The following is a 13,148-nucleotide window of genomic DNA, read 5'->3' as shown; positions in this document are numbered from 1 at the left end:
TACTGAACATCAGCTTAATCTAACTATAGTGGCACAGACATAGCACAGGTGAAAAAGATTGGAATCAGAGCAAGCCCAATGAATTTCAGAACTGTTATTTGTTGTGAAAGGGGAAGAGTAATTTCAGTCTCCCCTCTACTTCTGCCATAATAGAATTCTGAAGAAAATAGAATGTTATCTGGTCCTTATGCTCTCTCCTCAAACTGAGGACTCACCTCTCACTCCTTCAGTCTACCACAACGTAGCTGAATCTTTTCCAGCCGTGCTGAGCGTGTTGTGCTGCCCAGCTTCTGGAATCCTATGCTAGCATACTGCAACTTTTTACCTCAACACAGTATTCCTTGTCATATATGCAAAGTGTACACACTGTAATTCAGTCAGTCAAAATCACAACATCTTCTCTACTGCTATGTTACTTTCATTATGAAAAGCATGAGGTGTTTTTTTTAATGAGTACCCTGCCAATTTTTGTTGTTGTCAAACGACAAGTTTTGATGCAAAACGTGAAACTCGTGGAAATTTAGGCTCTGCCCAAATTTCACCTTTACCCTAAAATACTCGAGCTATAAATAAACCAAGTCATTTCAAAATGATTTAAGCACTTAGGTGCCACCACATTTCACAAATCAACACGCAAAGAGCCGAAAACGATGAACATAACTCTCCTACAAACCCTTTAAACCCAAAATTCAGTTCAAGACTATTCATTCCCATTGTAATTCATATGGCATTTCTGGAGATAAATGGCTGGGCAAGGAAGCCATGCAGACACTGGCACAAATCCAGGTGATAAGTAGAATTACTAGCTGTTACAAGACTGATACAAAACTCCCTGGAAAGGCTGCTTGATGCCTTTCTCCATGTCTTTATCATGCCATGCATATTCTACACATGTTATAAAAAAAGAATGTATATTCAGCAAAAGAAATAAAAAAAGGGGGGGGGGAGAAAAGTAATAATGAATACCCCCCTGTTATTTTGGACTCTTAACAAGAGTAGAAACAATGAAACAGAAAGCATGCCTTTCGCACAGGATTAAAAGAATGTGCTATTTCCTGCAGAGTTGGGTAAGAAAGCCTCTGAAACCTGGCACTTAGGCTAAATGTTTCCATGAGACAGAGAACTGCACACAGTGTAACAGCAGGAGCAATTTATGGTACGCAGGAAGAAACCAGAAGTTAAAATACGCTATACCAGCAACAATAGCAAGAGCAAATAACTTATCCAGGCAAGTTCCCTAATAGGAAGAAAGCACATAATTAATAAGAATTAGCTTGCACACTCGCAAACCTCCTGGATGCCATAGGCAACAAGAACATACAGTGGTACCTCGGGTTACATACGCTTCAGGTTACATACGCTTCAGGTTACAGACTCCGCTAACCCAGAAATAGTACCTTGGGTTAAGAACTTTGTTTCAGGATGAGAACAGAAATTGTGCTCCGGCGGCGCAGCAGCAACAGGAGGCCCCATTAGCTAAAGTGGTGCTTCAGGTTAAGAACAGTTTCAGGTTAAGAACGGACCTCCGGAACAAATTAAGTACTTAACCCGAGGTACCACTGTAGTCTTAGGAATATAGTCAGATTCAGCGACAGCTAGCGACCCGCCCTGAAAATATTAATTACCTGCAATCACATTTTCCATGATGCATTCTAAGGAAAAAGACCCATCTTTAGAATGAAACATGAAATATATTTGTGCAGCTGACTGAAGTTTTCAGGCAAAACAAATGATCGTTTTAATTAACTAAATAAAGCTGCCTCGTTATGATGGATAGATGCATGTGGATAGAGGGCCTGAGTTGTGCAAGGGTGAGATATAAGAAAGGGAGTCCCAGCTCCTATGTACAGGGCAGGTTTGACCCAATTGTTCTTCAGAAGTCAGTGTCAACCACTCATGTATACAGAAGAGAGCCAAGGGATGTGGGTAGGGGCAAAGTCTGCTTCCTGCCTCTGATGGCTCTCGCGACTAGTGAGGGGCAGGTTTTACTCAGTCTCAAAGCGACTCCCAAGCAGCTTTCTCAGACATGCTAGGGTTATGCTGGGGACTGTTTTAACAGAGACATGACTCTGAGGGACAGAAAGAAAGTGTCCACCCTCACTAGCACACAGGATGCCCCCCTCCCTGAAGATATTTCCTCTCAATAGTTGCATGTGCAAAATTCCCAGTCTGCTCCACAAACTCCTCTAGATTTAAAACAGTTTGGGGGTGGGGGAGAAATGTGAAGATTTGGCCCGCGAGAAAGTTTAAGTTCATGAAACCACCCATTAGTATATATAGGGTCCTACATCCAACAGAGCAGAGACACAAAAATTGGAATTATCTGCTATTGCCCTTGTATTATGGAATGCCTAGCCCCCTGTCAAATGTAAGCAGCAACCATCAGTTGCTTTGGATGTCCTGTAAAGGCTAACCTTTTGCACAGGCTTTTTCTGACCCATAAGATTGGACCCTGCTTTATTTATTTGAACACCCCCCCCCCGCAATTCCTATTTTATTTGCTTTTATTTGTCTTTACGTGCTTTAACACTGGTGTTTTATTGGTTTCTGGTTATATTTTTGTTGTAATGGTACGGTTTGCTTTGATACTGTACATTGCTTAGAGAGTTTAAAAATATTATGTGGCTTACTGATGCTTTTAAACAAACACATAAATAACTTATTGAAGAGCTCTCAGGCCAAATCTCCAAGCTGCTTTTTCACTTTCATGCAATTTCATTCCCCCTTCTTGCCCATCCACCCCCTCCCCACCAGTACTGTATTACCTTGGCTACCACCTGTAGAACAAAAGCTGAACCAATGATTATCAAGGCTATTTCCAAGAAAACACGTAGCAGGTTATTAGAATACTGTAATCCTGCTGGGTTTGTGCTTTGAGGTGCCCCTGCTTCATCAGTGACCACTATTCCCTACCATGCAAATAAAAGCAGAACCCGCTTCGTCAGGCTGTGAATGCATTTGCTTCTGTAAGCAAAGTTTCCTGCACGTACACACTGTTTATCTCTGATTTGTGTTTGTATATGGCTTGAGCAAAGAAATCATGCAAAAGCAAACACTAGAAAAACATTGTCAGCGTGCATTAGTTAAGACTTCGGCCTTGTCTCTGACAGTTTTCTAGCACACATCTGAGGCAATTTGAGGCCGTTATAATGTGCATCTAACCTGCAGGTGCTCTAGAGACACCCAGAAATCTCGTAACCACACAGTCCTTGATAGAAAGGAAATTGCAGCTGACACAGGTGCAATGTTCCTTCCTTTCCCTGCTCGCTGTAATGCATCGCACAGGCCTGGTATCACCATGTCTTATCCACTGGCAACTACTGGGTCTACAACACAACAGGAATGCCCACTGCTATGTTGATGGTACATTTTCAGCTACCGCTCTGATCTTATGGATGCAAGTGGTAGTGTTAAGCAGCCACCATTTTAATTTACCGTGATACCTACTGCACAGAATCATGCCCTTGGGGATCCATCATTTTAATTTTAGTGGGGTCTACCCTTTTAAGTTATCACCATTTCCCAGAATGATGCTATATTAAGGGCATTAGGGAAAAATTAAAAATATGGTTGGTTGGAATTTGGAGCATTGTAGGCAGGAACAATCTGAAGAGGAGGACATATCTTACCCAGGAGGCAAAGAAGCTCTCTAGAATTCTTAATCTCCATGCCACAGATGCTCTCATGCTGTTTCCTACCCCTGCTTTAAGAATAAGGTTTTATTGAGTACAGTATTTCCAAAACTGGGCGGTATTCAGATAGGTTTTACTGAGAGCAGACCAACTGAAATGGATAAAGATGAAGTTAGCTCCATTAATTTCAGTGGGTCTACACTGAGTAATTTTTTTCCTATATGCTCAGTAATACATTTACAGCTGCATGCTGGAACAATTCACAAGAATTATCAGGTATTTTATTATCCTGTATCAAATTTGAAATGGTACCTTAAGAAATGTCCTCATCACCACAAATGTCCGGAACACCCCCCCCCCCAAGTTTTGCAGTTGTTTGTTATAGTTTTGGTTACGTCTTTATGAAAATAAAGCTTTACTATTTGGCCCATTTTTTTATTTTCCCATTTTGAAATGGAGGTTTGGGGTATTTCAGATATGTACCTGCATTGATTGCAATATGAATTTGTATTTGCTGACATCACTTTGGAAATTTGTGTTCCTAGCTGGAAAGGTTCTTGACTGGCCTACATTCAGGCTTGGACCCACCCACGAAGGAACAACAGCCAAGGATGTGTTTCTTAGGAGATTATGCATCTTGATCATAAGCAGAGACATATTTCTTGGATGCTACGCTTATTGATTGAAGAATGAGCCCGCTGGACAGTGTGCACAATTCTGCCAAGATAAACATATAATCTGGGAGACTATGCATATTATCTGGAGAATATACAAAGATACACTCCTTTCCTAAGACCTGTTAGAAATTATGCAAAGTGCACAGAGTGCGCACAAAACCCTTTAAAACGTGAACATTCCACAAGCCTCTTTTGACAAAAGGTATTCCCTCTTCACAAATGGATTGTGTTAAGTTGTGGGTGAACATATCAGACAACACAGCAATTCTTCAAACAGCTCTTATTTATTCACAGGCCAGAACAGACCTGAACAGAAGGGTTCAGCCAGCCTGCTTATATAGAGCTTCAGTGCAACGTAACTGTAACAACTTTCTGTAACTATCCAATCACTGAAAGTCACTTTCGATCCCTTATTTGCATATGTGGACCTGAACTATCTACAGTATCCCCCTGCTGGCCCAGGGTGAGAACTTCAGTACATAACAGATTGCGTGCACATTCTGCTTAGGCAAGGTGAACGTATAATTGGACTAACTGTTGTGCACATGAGCCATTCATTTCACATTACACCTAACACGCACAGACATATGAAAGGTACAACAAATCTGGCAAGTAAATACTAAATTTAGAGCTGTTTCTGAGTTTCCGTTGTGGTCATTTCCCCACTTGCTGTCTATATTTGAAAAGAAACATTCCCAGTTGGTTTGTTGCACTGGTATCTTTGTTTTTTAAAAAAGAATCATCAGCAATGCCCTACCTGCAAACATGCTGGAGCTCTGCCCTGAGGCTTATTCACATCAACATCTACTAGCTGCCATCCTCCTGTAGCATCTTCATGAAACATCTGGAGGGGGGGAAACACTTGTCAGAAAGCACTTGTCAGAAGCGATTTACGTGCTCATATATACAAACAAAACTAGTGATATGTTTGGGCTTTAACTCTATTGTGCCTAGCCTTGCATTTCAACTAGCACTCCTTTGAAAGAAAGCTATTCCTATTGCAGGGAATGCAACTGAGATTCCATTGCTTTCATACTGTAATTATAGAATTTCCTTCCCAGGAAGGCATTCCTGACTGGTTAAAACCTCTCCTCCTAGCTTCTGAAATTTTGGCTTATTTGGTTTGCTGTAGTGTTTTGAGATAATGACTGATATTGTAAAGTTGACATTTTTATTTTACCCCTTTTAATTTATTTATTTTTAAAAAAGAAAGAAATTGCAATAGCAACAATGAAAGGAAAGAATTAATAAGAAATCAATAATTAAAGTTCCCACCATTGTAGGAATAGAAACTAACATCAGGGAAACTAAGAGCAGCTGCTCAGGGTACAATTAAAAGTTTATTTGCCAAAAGTCCTCCTGCTGCAACCAACAGGAAGCAATATTAGCAGGAGCTGCGAACAGGAAACTCTTAATTAACACTGGAAAAGGACCTTTATTGAATGAGACTTTCTTGCGAGTAAATGTTATGGAAGAATCTTCGCCAGAGTGAAGAGCATTTTTAGATAACACTGCACTATGTTACTTGTTCTGCTGTGTGGAAACTCTGTTTTAATTTCACTTCCAGATAATTACAAAAAAGCAGTGCCTCAAGGGATTCAGGAAGGAAAGCAACAGGATTTTGTCTGCCACCGACATCTATCTCCGGAGAGCTTTGGATTGCCAAATTGTAAACGCTGTTTTAGTGAATTAACAGGGATTGGCTTATAGAAGAGTTTGGATTTGATATCCTGCTTTATCACTACCCGAAGGAGTCTCAAAGCGGCTAACATTCTCCTTTCCCTTCCTCCCCCACAACAAACACTCTGTGAGGTGAGTGGGGCTGAGAGACTTCAAAGAAGTGTGACTAGCCCAAGGTCACCCAGCAGCTGCATGTGGAGGAGCAGGGAATCAAACCCGGTTCACCAGATTACGAGTCTACCGCTCTTAACCACCACACCACACTGCCTCTCTCATTACAGGCAATGAACCGCACAGACTTTGAATTCAAATGCTTCATTTGCATCCTACACCTAAGTGTTTCAATACATTGATAAGCACACAGTAGGACTAAGCAAGAATTCACACATCTCAAAGCAAATTTTAAAAATTAGCAACATCTACCTGTGTTGTAGCTGTCGAAGTTGTACTGCTCCTGGATCCCCACATCTGTTGGAACTGCACTCGGATTTCAGCAAATGTCTCAATGATGACAGCAATAAATACATTCTACAAAAAGAATAATATATATATATATATTTTAAAACAGAAGTTTACAGTGAAGCGCAGAGGTGGAAGCAGTGGGTGGGTGGGGGAGTCCCACTCAAACATGCTTTATATTCTGATCAGGTGTGTGTCTGATCAGGTCTACAGTACCTTAACAAGCCAAGCAAGGAAGAAAATTAAGGTGATGAAATAGAAGTAAGAGCGCCATCGGGGGAAGCTGTCGATTGCTCGGTACATCAGGAAGACCCAGCCTTCTTGAGAAGCAGCTTCGTAAACAGTAAAGATGCTTGTACCTGTAAATGGAAAATAAAATACATATGCAGTGCAAATTAAAAGGAGCATTTTCAAATATCAGCAGTCAACACTCCTTTCCTTCATTTTCCTTTCTTGCCATTGAACAAGCCTCTACACAAAAAAAGAGAGCCAACAGAGTTTTCTATTATTCTTATGATTAGCTTTCAGCCGTTGCAATATTACAAAGCAAAACATTTGATCCCTGAAGACATATGCATGTATGTGTGGGTGTGTTCAAAGCGCATAAATAGCCATGACCAGAATATGCCCTTCTTCCTAAGTCGGTGGTATCTTAGCGTGTGTGTGTGTTTGAGCATAATATGCAATTAATGTAAGAGCAATTATTACACTTTGTGGCACATATGCAGTTGTTTGCCACTACCCCATAATGGCAGCACAAACTTTCTTTTACAACTGCTAGAATTTTCTAGCAAAACTAAGGCACATATAATGAATTAGATAATGTACATGCATTATTTTATTTGCTTGTCTAATGGTCCAACTTTATCAGCTAAGTTGCCAGAAAAGTCCTTGTTAAGAACCAGTTACATCAATGATGCAACATCAGTTATGGGTATGCTTGTGTTAATATCACTGCTGTGTCAAAACCGAATTCAGGGCATTTCACCAATGGAGAAATGTGGATTTTTTTGCAGTTTACCAAGAGAACAGTTACTCTCCCACCCAGATGCAAGAGAGTTGCATGACGCAATATTGAGAAAGAAGAAACAGCGTGAAAGAGGCAAAGATAATCCTACAAAATTTATCCCATCTTCACAGAAATGTCACAAATCTATATGTCTTAGATTTGTTTAGCAAAATTATACTCCACTCATTCTTTAAGTCCATCATACTTTTTGGCCACATGGACACATTTGCAACTGGAGAAACTGTTTAGGACTCTGTAGAGACCAACCCAGGCCCTGCTTCCTGACCTGTGGCAGAACTGGTATAGGATCTGGGCTTCTTCTACTACAAGGAGTCAACATGGAAGATGCCCTTGCCTCCTACTGGTGGGAGAGGCAATCCCAAAGGGTCTCAAACACTCTCCTTACTCTATCAGATAATAGAGTTTAGTATTATGTCAGAACACTAACCTTCCTTTTCCTCAACTGCATTTAATCAATTAGATATTTCATCTAATTGCCTTAATTTAATTTAATTTAATGTTGCATCTTTTCCTATACATTTCAGAATCAAAAAGAAAACAAAATTTTAGGCCCTGATGCGTCTCCCCTGTGTACCATTGAGCCAAAAAAGGGGATCTATTTAGTATCTTTTTAAAAGAAAGAGCAACATCTCTACTGGCTTATATTGCAGTGGCTAAAACATGGCCTGTGGGCTCCCCTATCTGGCCGCAAGGCAATTACTGGTGACTCCCCAAGGCCTCCAACAATTTGGCAGTGGCTGATTTACACACACACACACACGTATGTGTGTGTATATATATATATGTGTGTGTGTGTACACACACACACACACACACACACGCACTGTTTTCTTATGTTTCTCTTCTTTCCTCTCTCTGTCAACACCATGGAAAGCTAAGCACCTCTTTGGCAGCACTGAATGAAGCGCCTCTTGTCTCTCTGCCGCCGCCACTGAGGACAGATCAAGAGTGCTCCAGAAACTGGAAGAAACACTCTGATCTGCTATGATGTATCCGAAGCCATTTCCAGCACTAGGAAAAGGTTGAGAGGAGTCCTTCCTCTTTTGGAAGTTCTCCCATTCTGTTGTCAATGGCTGCACTGGGGGAAGGAAAGGCGCTTTGGTGTGGTGTGGGGGCAGTTGTATCATTCTTTCTCTCTGTTTTCAGCTCAGTGGAGGTCCACACCAGAAACAAAACATCTGGCATGCATTGGGGCCAACAGCATGTACCACCAAGCACTGACCACCACTGAACAGAGACCATCTGCATATCTCCGTGCATCTGTATGTGTTGTGTATTGAGTCAAAGGATTTTATATCTGTATTATTATTGTCTGTATTTGCATTAGGGTAAAGTAACTGCCTTTTGGTTCCAGAGGGTACAGCTACTATTGGTTCATTTAAGCTGCTGTATTTGGATCCTCTGTCTTATTGGTTTCCTCCAAAAGGCAGGACTGTGATTGCCTGATATTGTTCCCTCCAAAATGTATCCTTTCTAGCTAGTTCCCTGTCCCTATAAATGTAGCTCTCCCCTCCTCAGGTCTCAGTCTTGTTGCTTTAATAAAGAAGTGTTACTAGAGAACTGTCTCCAGCATATTATGTCAAGAGAGCTGAAATCACAAACCCCACGTCACAACAGTATGTATGTGTGATCTACATATGTGTGTGTGTGTGTGTATGTGTGTGTCCGGTATGCTTTTCTTACTGGCAGTGGCGTAGCGTGGGTTGTCAGCACCCGGGGCAAGGCAAGTAATTTGCGCCCCCTAACCCGTGGATTTGCGCCCCCTAACCCTAACCCCCAGATGTTGCGCCTGGTGCGGCTGGCCCCCCCTGCACCCCCCACGCTACGCCACTGCTTACTGGATGTGTATGTACACAAGAGTCTGAGTGAAAGCGGACCACTTTGATCACCTCAACTTTTTCTTTGGCTGCAACTGCACCCACCATTGCCTGTGGTCCTTGTTAACGTTGGCCTACAGGGAATTCAGCCATCAGCCCAACAAAGGTAATTTTCAAATTACATCTGGATTTTAAAACCTATAAATGATATTTCTCTCCCCCCCCCATTCTCTTCTCCCATGTTTCTTTTTAAATCACATCATTTTCGCTTACATTCCCCTCCCCGCCCCCCCCCCATGCAATCTTAAAGTTAATCTTTCCTCTTGTGGCAACAGCCTCTTAATGTTTCTGTCGAGAGCAATTAAAATAAATGGTCCCAAATTGACATTTGTGATATGAAGTATTACTTCAGGATGGAGGATGTGATTTGGGACTGGTGGAGCGTTAAAAGCATGCCATAAAGTGGCTGAATAGTTGTGCGTCAGAATGCCAAATCAAAAACCCTCTGCAAGTATTCCGACATTCTGGAAAATATTTTCTTTAATGATGACATTTGAAAAACAGTGCCTGCCATTTTAGAACAGGAGTTATTATGTTTTCAATATCTCCTACTCATGCCTTGCTTCTTTTCATTCTCATGATGTCCTTGCATCTACTTAAGGAAGCTGTCTGACTAAAGGCGGGGGGAAATATGACAAACATCTATTGTGAAGGTGAAGCATCCCTGTAATGGTACCCATCTATTACAACCTGTCCATCAGTTCTACTTCTGTATCCTGAGGAAGGGATGGAAATCTCTCACCCCCAAACTCATCATATTGTTTGAGCATAATTAAATATGGGAGGTTTTATTTCTGGATATGTAGGCAGACTTTGAAGCTTCAGGGTTTTAATTACTCTTAATTATGGTGTCAAAGAAATCACGAGGGATTTTTACTGAGCCCTGCAATCCTCCTCCTTCTCCTCTCAGATGAAGTTCAACAGCTGTTATAGAGTTACAGAAAAACAAATGCAAAATTGGAAAGCTTGGACATTCAAACACACGAGAGAGAGAGAGAGTGAGCAAGGGAGAGAGAAATCGAGGCTTGGGCTTTCCCACATTTTAATTAAAGCAACATACGATGACAAACTGCATAGATTTTAAATATTGGAATGAAAGTTGTGTTCAGGTACATAACAGGTGCGAGAGGGCTCATCACTGCTACTGCTTCTATCGCCAGATCCCTTAGCACCTTCGGATATTACAAAAATATTACAGAGAAACTTGCGAAGGCCACCATTAAATCCCTCTCTCCCCAAATCAATCATAAACATATAACTATTTCTAGAGCACTTTCAGCAGGTTTGTGAACTTCTGTGCTGACCTCTTCCTGGTTCCCTTAACAGCAGAAACTATATAATAGAGAGTTCTGAAAACTTCTTGTTTCAGGTTACCTCTGTGACACGGACAACTTTGCTTGTAAATTTTTAAGTGTACTGGCTGGTGTCAAAGTAACAACTAATAAAAAGGTTAGCAATGGTTGCCTGTAGAGCACTTTTATATTTTCTGCAGCTACTGTACATTCAAGAACACTTATATGCACACACATCTAAGAGTCTTGATTAGGCAAGACCTCCCAATGTGCGCCTGAGTGTTTTAGATGCATGTCTGTCATTCATACTTTGGCCCAGTTTACACACAATGATAAACCATTGTTTAATATAAGCTATGGTTTAATGGGCGTGACCATTCTTCTCCTCCCCAGCTATTGACTGTGCCAAATAAGCCTCTGGGAGGTCTGAAACAGCTGTGTAAAACTGCATCTGCTGCAAACCTGACTGCGACATAAATTAGGGATCCGCTCTCAGTGCGCCAAGTTAAACCTTTAAAGAAGCAAAACAAAACATATTGGCCAAGATATCAAAATAAATACCTAGCAGCAACTAAAAGCCTGCTTGCTTTTGTTTTTCTAACTGCCCATATAAATGAACAGACCCACCCAAACTTTCCAACCTGATAACCCCATAACTGTCCTTGGAAAACCAGGATATCCCATTTTGTGTGTGTGATCTCGCCCTGACAAAAGCACTTTTTCTGAAGTGGCAAACTTGCTTTGTTCCCCAAACATGTGTTTTTGGGTGCCATGCTCTCATGCAAGACCACGGCCCTGAAAAAAAGCTCATTTTGGGGACCATGACCTTGTGCAGGTCACGTGACTCGGCCAGGAGTGCAGCCTGGAATACACACATCCCAGTTTCGGGACTGCCCTGGAGATGATGGCAATCATTGCATACATGTTGGCAATGAGGACATGTTGGCAATGATTTCTAGATTTGATGTGGCAGCACTGATACGGCCCTCCCACCTGCAAAGGAAAACTGAAAATCTGATAAAGCCATTCTAATTAGAAATAAAGGTGGCACATTAAGAAAGACTCCATGCTGACTCCTCAGTGGGTGTGGAAAAGCACTGGGAGATGGCAGCAAGCAACACAGGGGGGCATAGTCTTTTCAATGTACGGTACTTTCAATTCTCACATGGTTCATATTCTGTGGGAGAAACTATTCTAAAGCAACTGCAAATTTGTGCTCAGTCCTGAGGAAAACAAAGCTACAAAGCCATTTTAATGAAAAGGACATTCAATAACTGCCCTGGGTAAAATAGGGGGACCCGATTCCCTCAATAAAACCCACATTAGCCTCAAAGGATATGAAGAAGCAAATGATTTAACATGGTTTCCTCCTATAAGAAAAATGAATATAATAAAAGCAGAAAATTTCACTTGGTTTTTGCTAGCTGCGGGGGGAAAGAGGGTCAGATTATTTTCTCTGCATCCTGACATAGATCAAGTGCACCACAGAAAAGTATAAAATGAAAACCAAATGTGCACACAGGCTAGATTTCTTTAGAATACAAATATTCATACCCTTTGGATGTGTTCTTTCACACCCACTATTAAAGCAAGATTGCTATTTAACTCAGGAAGCGATATGAGTAGAAAAATAGTGGATTAGGGGGGAACAGGACACAATGGAATTATTCACGGTTTGTAATGTGTTATACAAAATAATACAAAATAATTGGTTTTGAAACATGTACATCTTCAGGAGTGTTTGGTTTAATAATTCCTCACTCACATCTTGTGCTTTTACAACTTTTTTCTACTCACTAGGGTTCATCAGCGTTGATGGAAAATAGTGAACAGACATTTACCACACACCAATCCGCACGACACATTTTCCACAACAAACATTTAAGCCGTGATTCTGTATTACGAAAAGGAGCTCTGAGTTTCATCCCCTCTCCTTCCCTGGCAAACAAAGATTAGAAATTTCCAGGACCAGTTTGTGCCTAAAGTTTGTTGTTTCATCTAGAAGAAGAAGAAGAGTTTGGATTTGATATCCCGCCTTTCACTCCCTTTAAGGAGTCTCAAAGCGGCTGACATTCTCCTTTCCCTTCCTCCCCCATGACACTCTGTGAGGTGAGTGGGGCTGAGAGACTTCAGAGAAGTGTGACTGGCCCAAGGTCACCCAGCAGCTGCATGTGGAGGAGCGGAGACGCGAACCCGGTTCACCAGATTACGAGACTACCACTCTTAACCACTACACCACACCTTGGTTTGTGATCACTTATAAACCAGGATCACAAACCAAGCTCTGTAATCATGGTTTGTAGGGAACTACAAAACATATTTTCCCTATTTAGATAAATGGCGAACTGTGGCTTGCCACAAAGAGGCAACAAAAGTTTATAATCTCGGTATACAAGGGGAAGAGGGAGAGGGAGGGCAAGGGGAGAAAGAATGAGTACTGGGCTCACATGCCTTCTCAGAGACCAAATCATGGCTTGGTGTTATGTCAAAATGCAACATTA

At 41.4% G+C, this 13,148-nt stretch overlaps 1 protein-coding gene across 9 annotated transcripts in view; it reads right to left on the bottom strand.

Moving 5' to 3' along the window:
- Positions 1 to 13,148, bottom strand: part of NALCN (sodium leak channel, non-selective) — a 193,650-nt gene that overhangs the window by 110,253 nt on the left and 70,249 nt on the right. For 8 of the 9 annotated variants that reach the window (XM_079972387.1, XM_079972389.1, XM_079972388.1 and 5 more), the window contains 3 exons: positions 6,665 to 6,807; positions 6,413 to 6,517; positions 5,067 to 5,153 (listed from right to left, as the gene is read on the bottom strand). In XM_079972387.1, coding sequence (XP_079828513.1) covers positions 5,067 to 5,153; positions 6,413 to 6,517; positions 6,665 to 6,807 — 335 coding nt within the window. Of the gene's footprint in view, positions 1 to 5,066; positions 5,154 to 6,412; positions 6,518 to 6,664; positions 6,808 to 12,444; positions 12,470 to 13,148 lie in introns of those variants that run through there. The other variant, XM_079972392.1, reaches the window with a different exon arrangement.

This window comes from Podarcis cretensis, assembly GCF_951804945.1.
Source record: "Podarcis cretensis genome assembly, chromosome: 4".
NCBI classification, from domain to species: Eukaryota; Metazoa; Chordata; class Lepidosauria; order Squamata; family Lacertidae; genus Podarcis; species Podarcis cretensis.
Note: the sequence above shows the minus strand (reverse complement) of the source record. Positions and strands in the feature narration are given on the sequence as shown.